Source organism: Eretmochelys imbricata, chromosome 1 (genome assembly GCF_965152235.1).
Source record: "Eretmochelys imbricata isolate rEreImb1 chromosome 1, rEreImb1.hap1, whole genome shotgun sequence".
Classification (NCBI taxonomy): Eukaryota; Metazoa; Chordata; order Testudines; family Cheloniidae; genus Eretmochelys; species Eretmochelys imbricata.
In genome coordinates, this window is record NC_135572.1 from 35,581,206 (window position 1) to 35,607,829 (window position 26,624).

A 26,624-nucleotide genomic window follows, 5' to 3' on the forward strand; every position below is an offset into this window, starting at 1 on the left:
GACATCAATGAAGTGTCTGTCCTGAAAAAAAAGGTAACAACTTAAACCAAAGCAGAGAGGACAAATATTCACACAGCCCTACACAGAAATTGGTTCAATTTGCATTTGATCTAATGAAATTCTATTACCTGTGAAATATAGGAGGACAAGCTAATGAGGTCTCTTCTGGGCTCAAAATCTTTGAATCTGTATTTGCACTGCTAGCCAACTAAGATAAGCAAATTGGTTTGCTTTCATGTTAAACATTTTAAGGAAATTGTTATTGATGACAGTTATTACTACTTTAATTAAACACCTTGCAGCCCGATCCTGCAATCATCATTTGCATGATTAGATCCACAGAAGATAGATAATGTGACTAATCATTTGACAGAGAGACATTTGTTTGAGTAGGAGTGGCAGCATCAGGACCTTGTTTTGTTTTCTGAGGCCTTGTCTACACTACCGGGGTGAGTTGACCTAAGTTACCCTACTCCAGCTGGAGTTAAAGTAACTTAGGTCGACTTAATGCAATGCCTACAACACTCTGTGTCGACAGGAGACGCTCTCCTGTTGACTTACCTTACTCCTCTCATTCCGGTGGAGTACCGGAGTTGACCAGAGAGCACTCTGTGGTTGATTTAGCAGGTCTTCACTAGAGCCACTAAATCGACCCCCGCTGCATCGATCACAACAGCGTGGTTCCCCAGTAAGCATAGACATGACCTAAATATGCTTAGTTTGTTGGTGTTTCTTTGAAAGTCTTAATGGGACAGAGCCGAACTGTTTAAATCCAGCATTTGGACTCCATTTGTCTTCTAATCAGAATTGATCAAAAATCTGACAAAAACCAGCAATTAATTTTCATGAACAAGTCTGTGATTTTTCTTTCTGTTTTTTGACTAGTGTTATTACTAGATAATCAGACAGGGAGTGTGTATCTTGTATTACTAGGAAGAATATAATTCTCTATCAAATTCCCTAGGATGGGTCAAAATTTCTCATTTCTGTGAAATTCTATTGGACTCTTCCTTGAAAGAAGTTTCATTTAAAACAAACAAAAACCACTTTGGATATGGTGTAGCGACACCCTATTCAGTTTTATATTGGTATAATTCCATAGACTTCAGTGGAGTTACTCCTCATTAACAATGGGGTACATCAAATTTAGTTTGCAATGTTAGCCACAAAAAATGAAAACTGTATAAAACCCCTGTATTTTCACATTTCTTGAATGGTGTTATAGAGAAGAGCAGAACAAAAATTAAAATAAAAATAGAATTTGTTTTGATGCCTTACTCTGTTGACTTTCCTTTTTCAATACATTTTCTAGCTTTGTTGGAACATTTGTCGCCAGTAATACTTAAAATCAAAGTTCCCAAATATGCATTGAATTTAGAGGCCAGTTAGGGTATACAGTAACAATGTATTAATGTCAATATATAACGGATATACGCCTCTTGTAAAACAGACAAGCCAAAAATAATGACTTCAATTATCAGCTGGAATTTAACATTTTCTAATTATCCCATTTAATCAAAATCAGATACAAGATTGAGAATTTTAATTTAAAGCATCCACTTTTAATTTTGTTGGCATTTGTTCATGGACTACTTCCTGATTATTACTTTATACATTCATGATAGTATGTTTTTAAAATTCAGGGCCCGATTCTGCTCATTTCCACAAGCAGTCCTACTGGCATGTATGAAACCACTTATGTGAGTGGGGATTTCTTGCATGTGTAGCAATGTGATTTTTCATTTTAACTCCCTACATCACATTGTGCCTGACTGTGTGTACCTAATGCTTACTCAACTCAATATAACTATGAGTCAGATCCTTCACTGGAAGTAGTTCTATTGAAGTTAAGACAGGTATAACGGCTGAAGGTTTAGTGCTTCATTTTCAATGCAAATACTATACACTTGCAGTAATTTAATTATACAAAATATGGGAGTCAGATGAGCCTAAGGATTCCCCAGAGGTATGCATGCGCTTAGGCATGGACCAGGGCATTTATATTTTTAAGGGAAATAAGTGAAGCAACATCCCCTCCCCACCACCACCTAAAAATCCTTTCAAAAACCAACCACACAGTGGAAAAGAAGATCAAGAAAGGAGGCTTTTCAAACAATTTTGCAGGCTAAATCCAGCTCATGGATAACAGCTGGCACGGGTGATATCTAGACTGGTTTGATGCTTGTGCTCTAGGCCTGCGAAGCTTGAAGAAAAAGGAGGTTTTATAAGAAAATATAGGGAGAAAGAGATGCCTGTGTTGAGCTGGCAATTGCACTGCAATAATAGTTTTGCAGTGTGACCATGCAACATCTGTGCACAAACTGGGCCTTTACATGCCTAAGTACCTGTTTATGTATAATGACTCATTTTACGTGAGCATGTCCATATGCATAGGTGCAAGTTTAGTAGTTGCATTTCAAAACCCTGTTTGTAAACATGACCCCTTCCTGTTTATGGCTATTTTTTTGTTTCTTCAAATGGGAAGAATGGAAGGAGAGCACAGTTGGAATGTACTAGAAGAGGTGATAACAAACATAGCTCTTTGTTCTTGTTGAACAATATATGCATTGCAGTGCCTCAATATGTGCCACATGCAGAGTGGTGAACTGACAAACAAGCTTATATGCACCAGTTGAAATTAATTTAACTAGTGTCCATGGGTTGTTTTTTTTAAATAAAGTTTGCGCATTTGTTACCAGAAAGGTTTCCCAAGGAAGTTCCAAAAATAGCCTAATGATGGAAATGGCCGTGGAGCAAAGAAAAAAGCAATTTAAATATTTTTTATTTCATCTGATGCATCATATGTTTATGCATGGTCCAATAATATTTTCTAACTTGCTGCCTGCAAATGCATGCTGAGTTCAACCTTCAGGGGTCAGCAGCGTGCAGTATATCCATTGTACGTACTCAGTCCTGAGCGACTGTGAAGACTACCAACTAAGGCCTGAGTCTGCTGACTATTAATCCTATGGATCTTCAAATGGACAATTTAAACTTTGAGCAGCAGCTAAAGTCATTTCATCCTCATAACTACCACCTGTCCCCTACAGATTTCTCTCTTCTGAGAAAAAGAACATTTCATTTTAAGAGTGTGTTAGGAGAATATTCTCTCACATACACTAGCTAAACGGCACAACATTCTGTTTGCTCACTCTAAGCATTAGGTATAGCAACTACACTTCGAGCTTTCTAGTGCGGAATATCCTCTGCTTGAATGATAATGTTCATTTTCTCAAAACCCAGGTGTCCTATATGAACTATACATGGTCGCTATGTAAAGCTAGCTAATTGTAACAGAGGTTTTCCGGAAATATTAAATACACATGATGTAAAAGGGGCTGCTTCACTGCTTAAATGTTTATGCATTGTGGTACTCCATGGACTGCAACAACATAAATGTTAGCCTTGCTAGATTACCTTCAAATCAAGCTCCAGATTCTTGTCATCCTTACTCACATGGAGTAGTATTTTACTCCATGAGTAGGCCCAGTGTTTAAATACATGGAAGCAGCATCTGGCTCTGAATTTGCAATATATCTCCCATATTCAGGCATGGAATGGGCTCAGTGTATAATAGTATACGCTCACACAAAAGCCATTAGCTGAAGTGAAATGGTGTAAATAGTGGATTTTTCCTAGGACAAGTTTAACCTTATTGCTAACAGGAATAAGAAAGCCTGAATACATAACACTGGATTGAATAAAAGAAATCTGGATTGTGAAGGATATGAAAACATAATGACGTCAGGATAGTAAGTTACCACCTGATTGCAAAACTCACCTCTGTTCAGCTATATTGCACCCAAAGGATTATAATATTATTGAGGGCAATACATTGAAAACACATTTGTTTCAAAATCTACTTAGACTAATTAATATTCCTGCTTCTTTAAAAACAGAGGGCTTTCATCTCATCAAGTCGGTGTGTTCTGCAATGACAATACCACTACATAATACAAAGAACGATAGAGCTTATAACAACAGTTTGAACCTTAACACACAAGAGAACTCTCCCCGGGGCTCCCGCCAGCTTCTCTGGGATTGGTTGTGTTACCGGACTGGATGCCTCGCTGCGCCCATTTCCACCATTCCGGATTCGGGGATCTGAACCCGACTCCCTTTCGATCGGCTGAGGGCAACGGAGGCCATCGCCTGTCCCTTCGGAACGGCGCTCGCCTATCTCTTAGGACCGACTGACCCATGTGTGTTAAAGTCCTGACTTCTTGCTTAGAATCAGTCAAAACCTCCTGACAGTACTTTTCTTTGATGTCAAATGAGAATCAAAATGGAGTTTAAACAGCAACTATTTCAACTGTCATTGCTGTGGTGTTTGTCAGTACATTGGAATTGCAGCCTCAGTGCAGAAAGTGTTAGTGTTTCTGAAACATATTATTAGTGTAAGTCTTGTGATGGACTTGTCTTTAGTTTATATTTAATAACAGGATGTCAAAACTGCTTTTATCTATGCCTTATGTAGTTTGCTGGAAGGAAAGTATTTACAGTTAATTAATGTTGTGATTAGCTGTAGTTAGCTATGTCATCCAGTCTCCAAGTATTGCTGTTCTTTCACACTCTGGAATGTTTTGTATCCACTAAGTAGTTAAGTTACTTACCACAAGGGAATAATAAATCTTGAATCCAGGTTTAGCCACAAAATAGTCATCGGATTTGAAGGTTATCTTTATTTGGTTTGTTTTGGATGTTATTCTTGGAGGAATTTCCTTGTGACCACACCACCGTCCTCGGATAACTGTGCTAGTTTCAGATAGATCTTCCACCTCCACGAAGTCATACCTGCAGATCAGTTTGATAATTTAATAAATTCTCATTACATAAAGCTGCTGCTGCTGCTACACAGGAACACTGCTCAAAAAATTGGTCAAATGTACATTGGTTTCCACTATGAAACACTTGATTAAAAATTACAGATGGTGAAAATACTAGCATAGTGCATGATATGTTGAGCTCAAAGTTACTTTCTAAGAATATTAAATACGTAGGGTGGTGGTATGTGTTGTTGTTTGTCGGGTTTTTTAGCTGTTGGGAGTGAAAGCGTACAACATTCCCTACCATGCTGCAATGAGGATGCCTTTACAGACATTTTTCCTTGCTATAAAATAACCATACCACATTTGTTTTATATAGCTAGTAAACAGCCTGTAAATTTAACACAATATTATTTAAGGAACAGAACAATTTTGATTTTGGGCAGACATAAACTAGATCAAGATAGTAGTTACAGCAATGAGGCATTTTGGGATGATTACCTTAATTGACACAGGGAATTTAGGCTGTATATGTAATGACGCCCCCTAGTTAGGTCATCTGCAGGGACTGAACCCGTGACCTCCATTGCTTGAGCTAACTAAGTCCATTGACTCATAAACCTCTATACATAGTCTAGCCACTAGAGGGGAACAAAGAGCCACACTGTGTTAGCATAGGTCAGAGGTTCTCAAACTGTGAGACGGGACCCCAAAGTGAGTTGTGACCCCATTTTAATGGGGTTGCCGGGGCCAGCATTAGACTCACTGGAGTCTGGGCTGAAGACAAAGCCTGAGCCCAGCCACGCAGGGCTGAAGTCAAAGCCCAAGGGCTTCAGCCCAGGGCGATGGGGCTCGGGCTCCAGCCCACCCCGCCTAGGGTCATGTAGTATTTTTTGTTGGCAGCAGGGGGTCGCGGTGCAATGAAGTTTGAGATTCACTGACATAGGTTACATATAGCTATAGTAGGATCAGATTGTTTATATATTTTTGTCAGTAGCTTGTACAGTTTATTGAGTTTTCCATAGTCTTCCTGTGGATGACAAAAGGGCAGCAATCAAAGTTCTGATCCAAAGCTTACTGACAACAATGATATTTCAACAATTGATTTCAATGCAGCTGGGTCACGCCCCAAGTGTTCCATTCAGCCTGTGGCAGAAAGCCGGAGACAAGGAAGACAGTGAGGTCTAGTGAAGAGAGCGAAGAGGATGTTTATGAGCGATAGCAGTCTTCAGATACTTGAAAGGCTGCCATAGAAAGATGGAGAAAAGTTGTCCTCTCTTGCCACAGAGGGTAGGACAAGAGGCAATGGGTTCAAACTACAGCACAGCAGATTAAGATTAAATCAAACAGTTAAGTAAAAAGAGAAAAGGAGTACTCACGAAAGCTTATGCTCTAATAAATTTGTTAGTCTCTAAGATGCCACAAGTACTCCTTTTCTTTTTGCGAATACAGACTAACACGGCTGCTACTCTGAAACCTTAAGTAAAAAAGTTCACCTTTTCAGCTCCCAGCCCCAAATGAGTTTCAAGCCCATTTAAATTTCATAGTAAGTAACTTAAAATTAGTATCATAAATGAAAAATGTGAAAGTAAACAACCAGGAGATTTCTGGGGAAAGGATTCAGAGTAGCAGCCGTGTTAGTTTGTATTTGCAAAAAGAAAAGGAGTACTTTTGGCACCTTAGATACTAACCAATTTATTTGAGCATAAGCTTTCGTGAGCTACAGCTCACTTCATCGGATGCATTCAGTGGAAAATACAGTGGGGAGATTTATATACATAGAGAACATGAAACAATGGGTGTTACCATACACACTGTAAGGAGAGTGATCACTTAAGGTGAGCTATTACCAGCAGGAGAGCGGGGTGGGTGGGAACCTTTTGTAGTGATAATCAAGGTGGGCCATTTCCAGCAGTTGACAAGAATGTCTGAGGAACAGTGGGAGGTGGGTGGGGGGAACAAAAAAAGGGGAAATTGTTTTACTTTGTGTAATGACCCATCCACTCCCAGTCTCTATTCAAGCCTAAGTTAATTGTATCCAGTTTGCAAATTAATTCCAATTCAGCAGTCTCTCGTTGGAGTCTGTTTTTGAAGTTTTTTTGTTGAAGAATTGCCGCTTTTAGGTCTGTAATCGAGCGACCAAAGAGACTGAAGTGTTGTCCAACTGGTTTTTGAATGTTCTAATTCTTGACATCTGATTTTTGTCCATTTATTCTTTTACGTAGAGACTGTCCAGTTTGACCAATGTACATGGCAGAGGGGCATTGCTGGCACATGATGGCATATATCACATTGGTAGATGTGCAGGTGAACGTGCCTCTGATAGTGTGGCTGATGTTATTAGGCCCTGTGATGGTGTCCCCTGAATAGATATGTGGGCACAGTTGGCAACGGGCTTTGTTGCAAGGATAGGTTCCTGGGTTAGTGGTTCTGTTGTGTGGTGTGTGGTTGCTGGCGAGTATTTGCTTCAGGTTGGGGGGCTGTCTGTAAGCAAGGACTGGCCTGTCTCCCAAGATCTGTGAGAGTGATGGGTCGTCCTTCAGGATAAGTTGTAGATCCTTGATGATGCGCTGGAGAGGTTTTAGTTGGGGGCTGAAGGTGACGGCTAGTGGCATTCTGTTATTTTCTTTGTTGGGCCTGTCCTGTATTAGGTGACTTCTGGGTACTCTTCTGGCTCTGTCAATCTGTTTCCTCACTTCAGCAGGTGGGTATTGCATTTGTAAGAATGCTTGATAGAGATCTTGGAGGTGTTTGTCTCTATCTGAGGGGTTGGAGCAAATGCGGTTGTATCGTAGAGCTTGGCTGTAGACAATGGATCGTGTGGTGTGGTCTGGGTGAAAGCTGGAGGCACATAAGTAGGAATAGCGGTCAGTAGGTTTCCGGTATAGGGTGGTGTTTATGTCACCATCGCTTATTAGCACCATAGTGTCCAGGAAGTGGATCTCTTGTGTGGACTGGACAAGGCTGAGGTTGATGGTGGGATGGAAATTGTTGAAATCATGGTGGAATTCCTCAAGGGCTTCTTTTCCATGGGTCCAGATGATGAAGATGTCATCAATATAGCGCAAGTAGAGTAGGGGCATTAGGGGACGAGAGCTGAGGAAGTGTTGTTCTAAGTCAGCCATAAAAATGTTGACATACTGTGGGGCTATGCGGGTACTCGTAGCAGTGCTGCTGATTTGAAGGTATACATTGTCCCCAAATGTGAAATAGTTATGTGTGAGGACAAAGTCACAAAGGTCAGCCACCAGGTTTGCCGTGACATTATCGGGGATACTGTTCCTGACAGCTTGCGGTCCATCTTTGTGTGGAATGTTGGTGTAGAGGGCTTCTACATCCATAGTGGCCAGGATGATGTTTTCAGGAAGATCATCAATGGACTGTAGTTTCCTCAGGAAGTCAGTGGTGTCTCGAAGATAGCTGGGAGTGCTGGTAGTGTAGGGCCTGAGGAGGGAGTCTACATAGCCAGACAATCCTGCTGTCAGGGTGGCAATGCCTGAGATGATGGGGTGCCCAGGATTTCCAGGTTTATGGATCTTGGGTAGCAGATAGAATACCCCAGACCAGGGTTCCAGGGGTGTGTCTATGCGGATTTGTTCTTGTGCTTTTTCAGGGAGTTTCTTGAGAAAATGGTATAGTTTCTTTTGGTACCCCTCAGTGGGATCAGAGGGTAATCACTTGTAGAAAGTGGTGTTGGAGAGCTGCCTAGCAGCCTCTTGTTCATATTCCGACCTATTCATGATGACAACAGCACCTCCTTTGTCAGCCTTTTTGATTATGGACACAGTTGGCAACGGGCTTTGTTACACACCACACAACAGAACCAACTAACCCAGGAACCTATCCTTGCAACAAAGCCCGTTGCTAACATATCTATTCAGGGGACACCATCATAGGGCCTAGTCACATCAGCCACACTATCAGAGGCTCGTTCACCTGCATATCTACCAATGTGATATATGCCATCATGTGCCAGCAATGCCCTTCTGCCATGTACATTGGTCAAACTGGACAGTCTCTACATAAAAGAATGAATGGACACAAATCAGACGTCAAGAATTATAACATTCAAAAACCAGTTGGAGAACACTTCAATCTCTTTGGTCACTCGATTACAGACCTAAAAGCGGCAATTCTTCAACAAAAAAACTTCAAAAACAGACTCCAACGAGAGACTACTGAATTGGAATTAATTTGCAAACTGGATACAATTAACTTAGGCTTGAATAGAGACTGGGATTGGATGGGTCATTACACAAAGTAAAACTATTTCCCCTTGTTTATTCCCCCCTCCAACTCCCCATTGTTCCTCAGACGTTCTTATCAACTGCTGGAAATGGCCCACCTTAATTATCATTACAAAAGGTCCCCCCCCCGCGCTCTCCTGCTGGTAATAGCTCACCTTAAGTGATCACTCTCCTTACAATGTGTATGGTAATACCCATTGTTTCATGTTCTCTATGTATATAAATCTCCCCACTGTATTTTCCACTGAATGCATCCAATGAAGTGAGCTGTAGCTTACGAAAGCTTATGCTCAAATAAATCGGTTAGTCTCTAAGGTGCCACAAGTACTCCTTTTCTTTTTGGGGAAAAGAGTAAGGGCCAAAGCAGGAGAAAGGAGGCTAAGGAGCAGAGGCCCCGATTCAGCTGTCCATTCAGCAAAGCACATAAGTATGTGTTTAACTTTAGGCACATGCTTTAATGTAAGAATGTGCTTGGATGTTTTGGTGAAGTAGGGCCAGAGAGAGCATCTGAAAGTAAAACTGAGGACAAAATCAGATACCCCCCCACCAAAAAAAAAAAAAATTTCTCCAGAGTGGTAAAGTAATATTGTATGTTACTTACCAAAGGGTCTTTAACAAGCTTGGAAGTCATTCCAAGTAATACCCTGGGAGCTTCCTCATTCTAGTAGTAATATCATGTAAATAAAAGCCTTACAGGGCAAGGTTGTATTTCTATAAAGAATGGGATATTTTCTCAGCTTTTATAGGCACTACAGATTCTGGAAGGTTTTTGCTTCTCTGCTTCATAAATTTGTAGCTTTTGAAAGCAGACAGATTCTCCGCAGCCATGGTCAAAATCCAGTATGTCGATAATGACTTGACTTCCCCTCACCATGTCATCACCTTTAATAGCCCTTTACAAGAGAACATTTCATCCTTTTCCACAGTAAATTAGATCCACGTTTCAAGGTTGAAATGATTTAAGGTCAGCCATAGTTTATACTCTATGTAAAATGTTCACAGGCCGTTTCCATGGGCATTAGTCTCTGCATTCCGGCATAGCCTCTGAGGTCCTAGAAGGTAACTATTATTACACTGTAATTGCTCTCACACCAACAATGACAGAGCAGAGTAAAAGCTGCCAAGATAATAAACATGCAGAGAAGGATGGCCAGGTTGAGTCTGCATTCCTTTGTCATTAACTGGAAAACAAACTGACTGGAATGGTTCTCTCAGTTCATTGGTAATGCAGAACATTACCAATTGAAAAATAATAATAAAACCACACAGACTCACCAAAGCCTCTAAATGCAAATTAACTGAATAAGATGCTGGGAGAAGACATGAAAGCGGGAGGGAGTAGAAAGAAAACAACACAGGTTTTCTGGTTAGGTGTAGCGATAAGTAATAACAGCCAGACAGAGTGCCAATACTGCTGCTCAGCAATCTGGCTTCTGAAGATGTGCCCTGGAAAGTGTCTGGGAAGGCTTGAGGCCTTCCCTCCCACACTAAATACACCCTGAACAACAAAAACATGAACATCAGAAACATATGTATTAGTTTATTTTATTAATTATCGGCCAAATTCAACTGTGTGTTCTGGTGATGAAAAGCTATAAACCTGGTCTAACCAGCCCCGTCAACTGAGCTTATAGCTGCTTTGCATCACCAGAGTGGTACAAAGCAGACAGAGTATACCGCTGACTCTGGAGCTATATTTCAACCACCTAGAACAAATTATACGGAGATGCAAATAATAATTAAAGAGAGCTAACAGCCAGTCAATCATTCTGGCCATATAATTCCCAGAGCACAGCACACTGTTCCCCTACCCCTGCTCTTCCCTGTCTGCCTCTTCCCTCGCAGCAAATACCCAGCTGTCTAAACTGACATACTGAAGAAAAATGTGTTTCGCATAACTGAAAAAAGAAACATCCATTGTCCTTAGTTACAGTGGGCAAAACCCCATTCTTTTAGCATTTGTGCAGGGAGCCAGCAGTGCCTAAGACTCGAGTGTGCTGCATTTAAAATACCAGGCGAGGACTTCAATTCACAGGAAACAGTTCAAGCCTGATGCAGGTAAGTTTATTCAGAGAGTTTGGTTTGTAATGTTGGTAGCCAGATATCTCGTTAATCTGAAACGGAATCCCTAATGGACCCCTCCAAAGCACCATGCAAGACATTTGGTCAGCTGATTTTTAAAATGACATGATTAGCTCTCTGGATAGCTTTTCTCTCACCTGCAGATATCATTTTCTGGCTCCTCCAATCCAAACTGATTATCAAAGGCCAGCTGTATCCTTGTATTCCCTGTCGAGAGCAGCCGCCATGTCAGTAACAGGTTCCTTGGGTAGCTACTTGGGAAGCGAGGACTGTGGATGCAGCCATTTCCTCCGACACTGATGATCTCTTCTTTTCGGTACAAGTCTGTGAGGTGATTGCTCTCTGTTAGTAGTCACAACTTGTAGAAATTAGTATGATGCTCCAGATACAGGAAGGCAAAAAAACAACAGTTTAACAACACAACAAGCATTATTTACATAGGAGGTGTTTAAGGAGCAGGGTTTAATGGCAGCTGTTGTTTAAATAGGGAAGCACAATCATGTTTCCCATTAATGTAAAGAACAGTCCCTTGCCTGACTCAGAACAGAAATAGTAACATCCATCTACATATAATCTCTGTGTTATGATTATATCTAATCTATCTATATGTTTTATTTACATTCTCTATCTCCCACCATTTTGTTCTTAAGGCAGAATTTACATCTCACAACCAGGGGAGAAAGACAGAGGCAAAGATGGAAACAAAACCTGATTCCCAAATTTTGTAAGCAGAATTTGAAAGAATCAGGGGGTAGATCCCCCCTGAAAGACAGAAACAATAATAAGGCTGTGAACATGCATGCGTGTGTCCCATTTCAAACAGTGTTACATCAATGCACTAATGAAACTTTTAGTGTGCACCAGTAGGGTCCACACGGACAGTTAGTGCATGACACAGTGGTGCGCAGCAGAATTTATGCCCCAGTTGGTGCACAGTAACGTACCATGTAGACAAGCTCCAAGTACAAAAAACAAGAAATCCATGGTATGAAAACAATTCTCTAAAAGAGTTATGAATAGCAAATCCTTCCCCACCCCACGAATATTGGTGTGCTGCAGGGCAATGTGGGGGTCTATGGCACAAAGAGATGATCTGCAGTATAAAGTGACAAGAAAAAAATGTAAGAACCACCAGACATTGTCCATATATCAGCAACCAAAGTTATTTTTTCCCCTTCTTTTACAGAACAACTTCATGTTTGACTGAATACTTCTGAGCTCTTGGGGAAAAGGGGAATTTTGTAGGATACCCAAGAAAAACAGGAACTAAAAGAAATGGTGCAAACTCCATGGTAAGAAAATCTTTTTTTGTTTTTCCTTAGGTTGCTTTTCATTGGCTCATGACTGTAAATACCAAGCTGCATACAGTAAACGGAAACATTTTAATAGTTCATCACCTACTCTTCTGAGAAGTGAAAAACTCTAGGTGCAAAACAATCTGAAACTTATACAAGCCTGGGTTGCTGGTATAACTATTATAAAAATGCTTTACTCAAACAATCTTCAAGATGAACTGTTCTCCCCGCATCTCCCCCAACTCACACTTTTCAAGTAAATAAGGGCTTGAATCAGCAATGCACGGAGCACTCTGAAATGTTGAGCATTGTCAACTCCCATTGGAGTAAATAGAATTTGGGTTGTTCAGTACTGCCAAACAGTGCTTAGCACGTTGCAGGACTGAGTCCTAATCAGCCAATAAAAAGGATAACATTAAATGGTTAGTGGAAAGTTTTCATCTGAAAAAAATAGGGCCCAAATTCTGCAATTCTGAGTTAAGCAAAACTTCCATTAAAATCAACAAGAGTTTTACTAGATTAAGGATGGCAGAATTCAACCTACATTTGGGTGTGTTTGTACTTTTTCTAGCACAGCAAAGCACTGGCTATAATGAAAAAGTGTAATTCCCTTGTTAACAGATCACATTTAATTGCTGACCCAGCACTGTCCATGCTCCTAGTTGAAATGTTCCCTTCTCTAGTCAATCTTTACATAGGTTTACACCGCAGTTCTCACTTGCTGTGATTAGAATGTCAGAGGCAATATATTTTAATCGGGCTTCACAGTACGTTGGAAACAACTGTCCTTTGCTTTAACTAGTCTGCCTTTTCCCCCAGCTGAGAAAGATATGTTGCTAACATTCATCCACTCCACAGAAGATAGGCTTGCTTGCATTCTTTTTATTTAACCTGAAGCCTGGGATGTTCTGCCAGAAAATCAACCACACTTGAGTAAGTCAGCACTGAAACACAAATGTCTGATGGAACTCTGCAATATCCAGGTCAAACTTCTGAATCACATGTGCATGTACAAAGCAGGAAATAAGTATATGACATATTAACAGAGCCTAGAAAGCAGAAATACCAACAGTATCTAATTTCTCTATTGTGGCAAATGTAGGAATTGGAATTGATTATAAAAGAAGTAGTGTTAGAGCGGCATAGGGAGTGGGGAAGGAAAGAATTCTGACCACAATGAAATGGGGAGATAAAAAATGTTATAATGTCAAGACCATTCTCTTTTCCATGCAAGAAACTCCAGTTGGTTATAAACACCGGGTCTGCTACTCTTCACTAGGGACCCACTCAAAACCATCACCTGAAGTTTGAACTGAACACTTTTTGAGCTTTGAAATAGTTGGACTAACTCTTCTGACTCCCTCTCCCATACACTATGTTACAACCCCATGTGCTACCTTGCTTAATGGCTGGAGCAAAGACTGAATGTTGCTGATCTCTCATGGTACTTTCAACATCCTTTTGCAGAATTAAGTGGTTTAGAGCAGTGCTACTCAAAGTGGTGGTCCACAAACCGGTGCCGGTCCGTGAGCCATCGGCTGCCGGTCTGCGCACACACTGGAAAAACAAATTGCCGGTCCCCCACGTCAGATAGCTTGAGAATCACTGGTTTAGAGAGGCTCTGAAACCTGGAGGTACTTATCCAATCCAATCCAAACTGAGCCTTTGGAGGTTTGCCACTTACGACTCATCAGGCTGATGGGCACTAAGGAAACTGCTGGGGCGATGTGTGCAAACTAGTCACATTGTCTTAGAACTTGTGCACCGATACACAAAGCTTAAGTGATGAAGCCTTTAGAAGAAGGTAAACATAGGACTACCCGGAAACAGCAGGGGCACCTGTAGCAATCAAGTACCATTCACGTGGGAGAGAATGGCAGAAAGAAATATTAGTCCAGGACAAAGGGATGCAGGATGCATACAAATCCATTATTTAAACAATAAAATAAAAAGTGGATTTTTTATTTAAATTGGAGTGTTTATTTTGTTATTAAATTATAATAAGTTTTTTCTTTTTTAAAAAAGAAACCTAAAATGAAATCTGAATTTAATACAACATATGTTAAGGCCTAAACTTATTATAATCTCTTAAAACTTTTAAATAAAAAATGAATATGCTGAATACATGACTGATCCTGTATCTAAAACTTTGGTTAAAGGCTGCTTTTCTATATAAAAAAGAATTGGGGGGGGGGGGAACACCTAACTTTTGAGGTCAAGCTTTATAAATATGGCACAATAAGCCCTGTATTAAGGGCTTGATCCTGTGGGGAACCCAGGAGACTGTGCTACTGGGTGTAAGATACCGGCAAAGTCATCACAGGTTTTGGGGCCTGGCCTCTGACTCCAGGAGACACCATCATGTATCTCAACAGAATCATTCACTGAGCCCACCTGGGTGATCTCATATTCCTATTTTACAGCTTCTCCCTACTTGAGCGCTGATTGGCTCAGTTCTCAAATTATGAATATTTAGGACTCCACCCACGATGGAAACTTTACTCTCCAGCTCAGGGAAAAACACTGATCTGCTTAGTAACTACCAGCCCTTGCTTCTGGATGGTTTTGGACACTTCGAGTAAATGGCCTTGTTCTGTCTCCTTTCATGTGTAACAGAGATACAAACAGAAATCCCTTAATTTCTCAACTGCCTCCTTCTGTCTCTAACTAAATAAAATAGTGCAGTGCAAAAGCCACGTTGGTTACATGAGCACAAGTCTGGGATTGTTGTTAGTTCTTTAATTTTTCTGGAGGAGGTGAGGTTGGGAGAGTTGAAAAACAAGGAAGAAGGAGAAGAGTGTGCAACCAGAAAGGAGCAACACTGGTGTCAAAGCAGGACACTGTGGGAAGAATGGATAACATACTTCAGAGAGCAGCCTCTAGTGTTGACTGCAACACCTGGGAACTGGAGGAAGAAAAATGCCATGGCTGCAGGTTGTAAAAAAGACCCTACTTGGGAATATTTTCAAGAAAACCCTGTCCTCTGGATAAAAAAGGAACATGGGCCAAATGTAAACAATGCAACAAAGAAATGCAAGGATTCATTGTCAGAATGAAACAACATTATGAAAAATAATCCTCAGAAGTCAAAGACTCTGAAGATGATTCGGACATGTCTGAAAAATCTGGATCAACCTGGTCGGTAAACTTATTTTTGCACCATTCTTATGGTTTTCCCACCATATCTTACTCAGCTAGTTAACAATCATTTAGATTATTGTCATAAATTTATGTTTTGGGTGGATTACTTATGAATTTCAAAATATTTGTGTTCAAAATGTAATTGACACGTTAGTTTGTTGTGGGAGTACTTATCAATTATGTTTTTACTGATGGCCTTCTAAAATTTATTATTCTCCGTGTAATCAAACATCCTTGGTGAAGATTTCCTGTTCGAAGGTAAAGTATTATTAGGCATTTATGAATTTTAACACTTTAAAATGTTTTTTCAATATATTTGGCATGTTCCTAGAGATAAAGATTTAGATAATCTTTATGATTTATTAATTATTTTCCCTATAAAACAGAGTTTAGAATAAAATATATCATTTAAACAGTTACAGTAAGAGAAATCTTTCATTAAAGACAGCCTAAGTAACTTAGGAGACTGTTGTCTCACTTACAAGAGACCTAGGAGAGCAGGAATTGAAGTGCCAGTCACTTTCGCTTAGGTATAGAATCATAGAATCATAGAATCATAGAATATCAGGGTTGGAAGGGACCCCTGAAGGTCATCTAGTCCAACCCCCTGCTCGAAGCAGGACCAATTCCCAGTTAAATCATCCCAGCCAGGGCTTTGTCAAGCCTGACCTTAAAAACTTCCAAGGAAGGAGATTCCACCACCTCCCTAGGCAACGCATTCCAGTGTTTCACCACCCTCTTAGTGAAAAAGTTTTTCCTAATATCCAATCTAAACCTCCCCCACTGCAACTTGAGGCCATTACTCCTCGTTCTGTCATCTGCTACCATTGAGAACAGTCTATAGCCATCCTCTTTGGAACCCCCTTTCAGGTAGTTGAAAGCAGCTATCAAATCCCCCCTCATTCTTCTCTTCTGCAGGCTAAACAATCCCAGCTCCCTCAGCCTCTCCTCATAAGTCATGTGTTCTAGACCCCTAATCATTTTTGTTGCCCTTCGCTGGACTCTCTCCAATTTATCCACATCCTTCTTGTAGTGTGGGGCCCAAAACCGGACACAGTACTCCAGATGAGGCCTCACCAATGTCGAATAGAGGGGGACGATCACGTCCCTCGATCTGCTCGCTATGCCCCTACTTATACATCCCAAAATGCCATTGGCCTTCTTGGCAACAAGGGCACACTGCTGACTCAATATATGTGAAAATCCTCCCAGATCGACCTGAAATAATTAGTTTCATTTAGTTTAATTCACTGACTACACTTATTCCCTCTGTTTAGGAAATAATTTATCTGTAAATGTGAAACAAGGTTTGAGGAGTTTATGTATCCAAAATATTTAAGGTTGTTTTGTTTAAAAAAAATAAATTATATATGCTATTTTGTGTATTTAATTAAATTCCAGTTACCATTCTAATGCAGTTTTACTCAAATCATGAGCAAAAAGTTTATCATGTAGTAAATAAGCAATATATCATTTTCTAACACAGTAAAAACATACAATTAATAAGAATCTGAAAATATTAAGCTATAGAATTGCTTAAATAAATATAGTAATAGTGTAGCCTCCTAGGCAGCAAAAAGATGCACCAAATCTAGTATAAAATCTAGTAATCTAGGCTCTATTTAGCTGTAAATCAACATTTTAATGGTTATATCAACTAATAAGAATGCACCTTTCTTTAAAAAAAACCTAAAATACAAATGGAAAAGCTGATTACTATCAATGATTTAAATCAAGGCTTTCCACTTGGTGATTTAAATCAGTCCACCCTGAAGAGGTGGGCATTGGAATAGACTCATTGGAATAGACCCTCTTTTCACCCAAAAATCTCTAAATTGTTCAACATCATGCGTTAATGCAATGCAATTTTATTTTGTGTAGTGATTGTCAAGCAAATTGTATTCCAAAATGCTTTCTGGGAGCAAATAAAAGACGACAGTGGGGTTAATATACCATATGGCAGAATTACTAAAAAGTATATAAAGGCATTTCACTGTGAATAAAATAATTTGACAAAACTCAGAGGCCATTAAAGAAATTGCAAAAAAGGGAGGCTATTCAAGATGGCAGGAACTACAGAGAAATTATTGCACATAAACTTCCCTATCTGATAAGAAAGACGAGAGGCTATTATTAGATGAGTAGGATGGGGAGCACAGAGAGACCAGGTAGGATGGATGAAATCTATAGAGTTGCAAAAACAAGGGGTTTCAGAGTAACAGCCGTGTTAGTCTGTATTCGCAAAAAGAAAAGGAGTACTTGTGGCACCTTAGAGACTAACCAATTTATTTGAGCATAAGCTTTCGTGAGCTACAGCTCACTTCATCCGATGCATACTGTGGAAAGTGTAGAAGATCTTTTTATACACACAAAGCATGAAAAAATACCTCCCCCCACCCCACTCTCCTGCTGGTAATAGCTTATCTAAAGTGATCACTCTCCTTACAATGTGTATGATAATCAAGTTGGGCCATTTTCAGCACAAACCGAGGGTTTAACAAGAACGTCGGGGGGGGGGGGGGTAAGAAAACCAAGGGGAAATAGGTTACCTTGCATAATGACTTAGCCACTCCCAGTCTCTATTCAAGCCTAAGTTAATTGTATCCAATTTGCAAATGAATTCCAATTCAACAGTTTCTCGGACTGGACTCCAGCAAGAAACTGTTGAATTGGAATTCATTTGCAAATTGGATACAATTAACTTAGGCTTGAATAGAGACTGGGAGTGGCTAAGTCATTATGCAAGGTAACCTATTTCTCCTTGTTTATTCCTACCCCCGCCCCCCGACGTTCTTGTTAAACCCTGGATTGGTGCTGGAAATGGCCCACCTTGATTATCATACACATTGTAAGGAGAGTGGTCACTTTAGATAAGCTATTACCAGCAGGAGAGTGGGTTTGTGGGGGCGGGGGGTGAGAAAACCTGGATTTGTGCTGGAAATGGCCCAACTTGATTATCATACACATTGTAAGGAGAGTGGGGTGGGGGAGGTATTTTTTCATGCTTTGTGTGTATAAAAAGATCTACACTTTCCACAGTATGCATCCGATGAAGTGAGCTGTAGCTCACAAAAGCTTATGCTCAAATAAATTGGTTAGTCTCTAAGGTGCCACAAGTACTCCTTTTCTTTTTGCGAAAAACAAGGGGGACAGACTGGGAAATGAATGGGGAAGCAGCTTATTCTGTGTTTGATTTAGCTGAGAAGTTTTTTTTCTCTCCCAGTTCTCTTCCAACAATCATCTTTAAAAGTATTAATGTACATGCTGAGTCAAAAGTTCAAGAGAATTCTGCTCCTGTTTAGGTATCTAAACAAAATGGCTCAATTTTCAAAAGTGCTCAGCATTAGAGCGGGACAACATTTTTTGGACAAAACCTTTTCATTGAAAAATGTTGTCAGGTCTACTGAAACGTTCCGTAAATTTGTGCTGAACTGTTACAGTAAGAAAAAAAACACAAAATATTTCAATGTAAAACTAATTTTAGTTTCAAAATTTACTTTGATTTTATTGAAGAAAGGTTAAAAAACTCAAAACCAAATGAAACATTTTGTTTTGGCTCAAATAAAACATGTATTCTGCCCGAAACAATTCCCACGCCCCTGCCATTTTTTGGTTCAGCCAGTGAATGGAAAAATCAGTTATTCACACAGCACTATTCAGCACCCATTGTTCTCTATGGGAGATGCCAGATGCTAAACACTTCTGTAAGTCTGGCTGAGTTTTTATGATAATCTAGTCTTTTTTGTGGGTGATGAGTACTTCTGACAATCTTGCCCTTCTTCACTATTTTTCCTACCCAGCTTTCACATGCTCTTCCACCCCATGCTGTACAAGCAGCGAGATATGGAAACACAAAGATTTTCATTTCTTTGTATTTAAAGACTTACTTGCATTTTAGTTTGAGGAGCCTTGCTAAAGTAGCTTCAAATCACATGGAGCAATGTTCCTACCACAAAAGTGTTTTTACCCTTAGGACTATCACCCAAAAGTGAATTCCTTCAAGAAAAATAAAATAAAATAATAATAAGAAGACAAAGACAAAGAAGATAATTACAGCTAACTCTGACATCAACTTTTGGGCATCTTCAGAACAAAGAACATCAAGTATTTCATTAAGATGAAGAACTCAGCAGAAGATTTTGTATAAGAACATAGCCAGTAGCAAAGAACATATTTCATGTCTCTAATGTTTCTTAGATTGTTTTATTTTAGAAAAATAGTTTGGTGTTCTCATGTGGTGGTTTTCCAGATAGAGTAGAACCTCAGAGTTACAAACACCAGAGTTACGAACTGACCTGTCAACAATACACCTCATCTGGAACTGGAAGTACCCAATCAAGCAGAGGAAACCAAAAAATAAAAATAAAAATAAAAATAAATATTTTTTTTTAAAAAAGCAGTACTCTGTTAAATGTAAACTACTAAAAAACTAAAGGGAAATTTAAAACAATTGACAAGGTAAGGAAACTGTTTCTGTGCTTGTTTCATTTAAATTAAGATAAGATTAAAGATTAAGATTAAAATCAGCATTTTTCTTCTGCATAGTAAAGTTTCAAAGCTGTATTAAGTCAATGTTCAGTTCTAAACTTTTGAAAGAACAACCATAATATTTTGTTCAGAGCTATGAACAACCTCCATTCCCAGTGTGTTCGTAACTCTGAGGGTCTACTGTATTTATCTTCCTTGCCCCACCACTGTTCCATCTGGCAAAACACAGTATTTTGTTACCAGTTTTTAAACACATGAAAGATAACATTTTTGGAGAATAATGACTCTTCAGTTCCCTGGGCTGAAAATTAGCCTAATCTAAATAGTTGAAACCACAAAGTAGTAAGTAAAGAACAGAAAAGTGGTTTTGAATCCAGGCCATGAATCAGTTCACCTGGGTCACAGACATGCCAAACAAACTGTAGTTATGGCAGCTCTTTCTGTTGTCCATTTATTTTTCCTAGATTCCCCCTTGTAAAAAGCAGGAATTTTATTTATTATCCGTAAGGCTATATGGAAATCAAAGGGAAAGATGACAGATTTCATGGTCAAAATTGCATATTTCATACTTGGTCACAGCTTTCTGGGAAGAGGTGCAATACTGCAGAATCATTTGCCTTGTTTAAAATACATGGTTACTTTTTCGTTACTATAAACACTAAAAAGAATCATAGCCAATAAACACATTACATTTCTGTGCTCTAATGAGGAGAAGGATATCATATGGTGCTGCTGCTCCTAATCATCTTTTTGTCATTTAAAGGCAAAAGGCACATGCAAAGGAGTACAACACTGCTCCCACTGAAGTCAATGGCAAAGTATTTCATTGAAAGCAGAATTGGGCTCTGTATCCATATGAGATCTTGGTACTGAAAGAACCTGGATCCTCTTAAGTGGAACAAAAAGAACAAGCCTTTACCAGGCTAGAAGTAGTACAGTCATATCTGTGACAGCGGCAGACCAGGTGTCAGCTCATGCCAAGCCCCTGGGCCTCACTGACCACTGACAAATGCATAGCTGGAAACCAGTCTAGGTCACCTGTGTGTTAGTGTTGTTGAAATAGGTATTGGAGTTATAAGAATCTGTTTAGGCTTTAGACTTTATGGAATTCTTGTAGGATGCTGCATGTGTCAATCCTACTTATAATGTCTGTATCACGTTATAAGAGTAATGTTTAAATGTTTGCTTTGTAATTATCAAAATGTTTGCTAAGATTGTAAACCCCTCACAGTCAGGGGACAAGCATTACCAAGTATGCTACTTTATCACAAGAGGTGTTATCTCCTCCACAACAAAAGAAGGTCCACAGACATCAGACAAACCATTGTGGACAAAAGACTTTGCTAATTGCTTCCCCTGCACCCCTGAAGAGGATATGTGCACAAGCCCTCATCCCATCACAGTTTGAATGCTGGCAAAGGGAAGAAAAATGCCTGTTAAGGAGAAACTATTATCCCAATGCTGCTTGAAATCTGAGGGGCAAAGATTTCTAAGCATAAGGGGCTCCCCTGATGTTTAGCTTGGGTAAGCCCTACAGGACATATAAAGCTTGCATTTAAAGCAGCTACTATCATTTTTTAGAACCCAAGACTATATCTCATTTGTGTGTGTATGTTTACCTGCTTTAATCTTGTAAATGACTCTCATTTCTTTTCTTCGTTAATAAACCTTTAGTTAATTTATTATAGGATTGGCTACAAGTGTTGCATTTGCTGAGAGATCTGAGGTGCACTGGGGATAGCTCAGTGGTTTGAGCATTGGCCTGCTAAACCCACGGTTGTGAGTTCAATCCTTGAGGGGGCCATTTAGGGATCTGGGGCAAAAAAAAAAAAAAAATTGGGGATTGTGCCTGCTTTGAGCAGGGGGTTGGACTAGATGATCTCCTAAGGTCCCTTCCAACTCTGATATTCTATGAAACCCACTTGACCTGGCTTAAGTGACTGGGAGTTACCTGAATATTGTTGTGATTTTTTGGGTGTAAGGGATAATCTATCACAGAGGCAGGCTTGCCTGCGTGGCAAGACAGAATTCCGAGTATGCAAGGGGACTGTCTGTGGCTCCCCATTAAGGCTGTTCTAGTGTCTGAGGAGTTCACACTTGTTACACTTGTTACTTGGTTGGTGAAATCTAAGTATAGAACACACAACCAGTTTGGGATTCATGTGCTGTTTCTTGACAGTCTGCCCTGAGGTTGGCACCCATGTACAGCATACTTCATCATTAAGCTAAGGAAACAGCCACTCTGCAGTCAGAACGTATGGCTCAGATCAATGAGTAAACTGAGTGAAAGTACTGCTTAACTTTAAACACTTGCGTAGTCCCATTCATTTCACTGGAATTACTCACCTCTGTACAGTCAAACATGTACTTAAGCGGTTTACTGGATTAGGTCCTAAATGACAGAGTGACATTTTAAAAGCACCGTATATGCCACTTATCAGGTAAGCTCATCCATACAGACACTAAGGGTTGGATCCAAAGCCCATTGGAGTAAATGGAAAAAGATTCCCAATGACTTTGGCTTAGGTCCCAAATAGGCATCTCAATTTGTCTGTTACCCAGCTGGTCGGCTAGGACTGGCCGTTTTTTTCATGAGGGTGAAGGAGGGTGTATACATTCTGTGATGGGTTCCCCGGGGTTCAGCCTGGGACTGTGGGACCACTGTGCCCCCTGAACTCTCTCCAGCCTGGGCTGTCTCTCACAATGCCTTGTTAGTGACAAGCAGCAAGCCCCTCCAGGCGCAGTGATCATTCAGCACAACAGCATGTGGAGCCCCACACACCCAGTTAGATTGCATAAATGCTTCCTAAACCACTCATGAATCACACAGAGAAAGGCACCAGAGCCGAATCCCACCCAGCTCCCAGCACTGTACCTCAGGAATATACTATCTTGCTCAGCTCAAGATAGGCAGTGAAAATTTATTAATTGGTTCACCACTTCAACAATGGAAAGTGGATATACACCAGCCGTTGCAAAACCTGAGCAGATTAACAAATTTATTGACTATAAAAGATAGATTTTAAGTGATGTTAATTGATAGTCAAAAAGTCAGAGTTATTTACCAAAAGAAATAAAATATAAGCATGCAGTCTAAACTCTCAACCCTCTGAGACTGGGTAACATCTAGATTAAGCAATTTTTCTTACCCCACTGGATATTGTAGTCCTTAATATACAGGTTTGTTCCTTAAACCTGGGCCAATCTTCTCTGTTGGAGTCTTGTCTTCTTCTCAGTGTCTTAGTTGCTTGCAGCATAGGTGGGGGCAGGAGAAGGGTCCAGCATATGGCCTCTGTGTCTGTTTTATAATCTCAGTCCATGCGCTTGGAAAACACAAGACTAGGCATGTCTGGGTACATTGCTGAGTCTCCAGGCAAGGTTGAGCAATTCCTGTAGTGTGGCCTCATGTGGGTGAGTCATTGCATTGTAGCTCCCTTGCTGGACAATGGTTGTGGATGGATTGATTGATACCCCACCCAGGTGTTGGTTACTTTCCTTGCTGTTGCCTCTGGGGAGCTAATATCTGGCTGATTCCCCAACTTACAGTATGTTTTAGTGACCACCAGATAACACAATTCTCATAACTTTATATGCATTAATGATACACATATATGGATAGAGTATAAAAATATTACTCGGGCATGTAGGAATGAAATTAGGAGGGCCAAATCGCATCTGGAGCTGCAGCTAGCGAGAGATGTTGAGAGTAACAGGAAGGGTTTCTTCAGGTATGTTGGCAACAAGAAGAAAGCCAAGGAAAGTGTGGGCCCCTTAATGAATGAGGGAGGCAACCTAGTGACAGAGGATGTGGAAAAAGCTAACGTACTTAATGCTTTTTTTGCTTCTGTCTTCACGAACAAGGTCAGCTCCCAGACTGCTGCGCTGGGCATCACAACATGGGGAATAGATGGCCAGCCCTCTATGGAGAAAGAGGTTATTTAGAAAAGCTGGACGTGCACAAGTCCATGGGGCCAGACGAGTTGCATCCGAGAGTGCTAAAGGAACTGGCGGCTGTGATTGCAGAGCCATTGGCCATTACCTTTGAAAACTCATGGCGAACGGGGGAAGTCCCGGATGACTGGAAAAAGGCTAATGTAGTGCCAATCTTTAAAAAAGGGAAGAAGGAGGATCCTCGGAACTACAGGCCAGTCAGCCTCACTTCAGTCCCCGGAAAAATCATGGAGCAGGTCCTCAAAGAATCAATCCTGAAGCACTTACATGAGAGGAAAGTGATCAGGAACAGTCAGCATGGATTCACCAAGGGAAGGTCATGCCTGACTAATCTAATCGCCTTCTATGATGAGTTTACTGGTTCTGTGGATGAAGGGAAAGCAGTGGATGTATTGTTTCTTGACTTTAGCAAAGCTTTTGACACGGTCTCCCACAGTATTCTTGTCAGCAAGTTAAAGAAGTATGGGATGGATGAATGCACTATAAGGTGGGTAGAAAGTTGGCTAGATTGTCAGGCTCAACGGGTAGTGATCAATGGCTCCATGTCTAGTTGGCAGCCGGTGTCAAGTGGAGTGCCCCAGGGGTCGGTCCTGGGGCCGGTTTTGTTCAATATCTTCATAAATGATCTGGAGGATGGTGTGGATTGCACTCTCAGCAAATTTGCGGATGATACTAAACTGGGAGGAGTGGTAGATACGCTGGAGGGCAGGGATAGGATACAGAGGGACCTAGACAAATTGGAGGATTGGGCCAAAAGAAATCTGATGAGGTTCAATAAGGATAAGTGCAGGGTCCTGCACTTAGGACGGAAGAACCCAATGCACAGCTACAGACTAGGGACCGAATGGCTAGGCAGCAATTCTGCGGAAAAGGACCTAGGGGTGACAGTGGACAAGAAGCTGGATATGAGTCAGCAGTGTGCCCTTGTTGCCAAGAAGGCCAATGGCATTTTGGGATGTATAAGTAGGGGCACAGCGAGCAGATCGAGGGACATGATCGTCCCCCTCTATTCGACATTGGTGAGGCCTCATCTGGAGTACTGTGTCCAGTTTTGGGTCCCACACTACAAGAAGGATGTGGATAAATTGGAAAGAGTCGAGCGAAGGGCAACAAAAATGATTAGAGGTCTGGAACACATGACTTATGAGGAGAGGCTGAGGCAACTGGGATTGTTTAGTCTGCGGAAGAGAAGAATGAGGGGGGATTTGATAGCTGCTTTCAACTACCTGAGAGGTGGTTCCAGAGAGGATGGTTCTAGACTATTCTCAGTGGTGGAAGAGGACAGGATAAGGAGTAATGGTCTCAAGTTGCAGTGGGGGAGGTTTAGGTTAGATATTAGGAAAAACTTTTTCACTAGAAGGGTAGTGAAACACTGGAATGCGTTGCCTAGGGAGGTGGTGGAATCTCCTTCCTTAGAAGTTTTTAAGGTCAGGCTTGACAAAGCCCTGGCTGGGATGATTTAATTGGGGATGGGTCCTGCTTTTGAGCAGGGGGTTGGACTAGATGACCTCCTGAGGTCCCTTCCAACCCTGATATTCTATGATTCTATGATTCTAAATGACTTTCAGCAGATCATAACCTTTCGCCTGATACATATAGAGCACGCCCTGTAAGGTAAGATCACGACTATATTAAAATGAGGAATATGGGGGTTCCAGGACGCTCCCCCAAGGTATAGAATGTCACACAGTCCAAAGTATTATTTATGCTATAACTAAGGTATTATCGAAAGCCAGTGCTTTGTGCACACTAGGCCATATTCAATACTTAGATACACACACACACACCACCCTCTGAATTCCATGGGATTTATATGCATGTCTCTGAGGGAAGAAGTTGGTTCATGTTGTACATTTGATATACCAGAGAAACAAAAAATTAAACTGCTGTTAAAAGAAATAAATTCCTGAACCACAGGTGCTGGTGAACAGCAGAGAGAAAAAGTGATCTAAAATTCAATTCCAAAGCCACCATGCATATTAGTAATCTGTATGTGCTTTTGTGCAGTGATGCTCCACGAGTCTTGGAATTACTAATTCCAATCTACAATTTAAGAGGATCTCAGCAGCTACCATTTATGAGACTATTAAGTGGGTAATTGATAAGGAAGTCTGAGCATATGAATCACAGCGACAACTTGTTACAGTGCTTCTTGGTATAAGAAGCACCATTTTATTCTAATTTAATACTATCTGCACACTGGAATAGCCACCCTCTTCTTATCTGCATTTTGAAAACCCTGCCCTAATACAGTAGTAAGAGACGCATTCTCAGAATAAAGTGCAGCCTGGTACAGAATTCAGGAAGGTAAAGCTTTAGACTCTTGCTTATTTCTTCTATGTGATGTGGCGGTCAGGGGACATTCATGTGTAACCTGCTCAAACAAGTGAGTAAAAAACAGCTTTTACTTATTTTTACACAGGTTTTGAACTCTCTAGCATGTTTGCTTTTCACAGTGAATTTCATTCCATGCCTTTGTTTGGTTTCTACTCTACACGAAGAAACAGGCTGAGTACCTGTTCACTTCTAAACCAGAAAGCACCTATAAAAAAAGAAAATACACGAATATACAGATTAGGCCAACATATAAAAAGCCTTCTGGTATTTTAATTTGGTGAAAGTCGCCTTTCCTCCTCAGTACTTTAACAAGTGAT

General features: G+C 40.5%; 1 protein-coding gene across 1 annotated transcript in view; it reads right to left on the minus strand.

Moving 5' to 3' along the window:
• PDGFD (platelet derived growth factor D) overlaps positions 1 to 26,624 on the minus strand; it is a 182,887-nt gene that overhangs the window by 59,024 nt on the left and 97,239 nt on the right. Inside the window, exons 2-3 of the mRNA XM_077805799.1 lie at positions 11,233 to 11,437; positions 4,614 to 4,794 (exon numbers count right to left, since the gene is read on the minus strand). Coding sequence (XP_077661925.1) covers positions 4,614 to 4,794; positions 11,233 to 11,437 — 386 coding nt within the window. The remainder of the gene's footprint in view (positions 1 to 4,613; positions 4,795 to 11,232; positions 11,438 to 26,624) is intronic.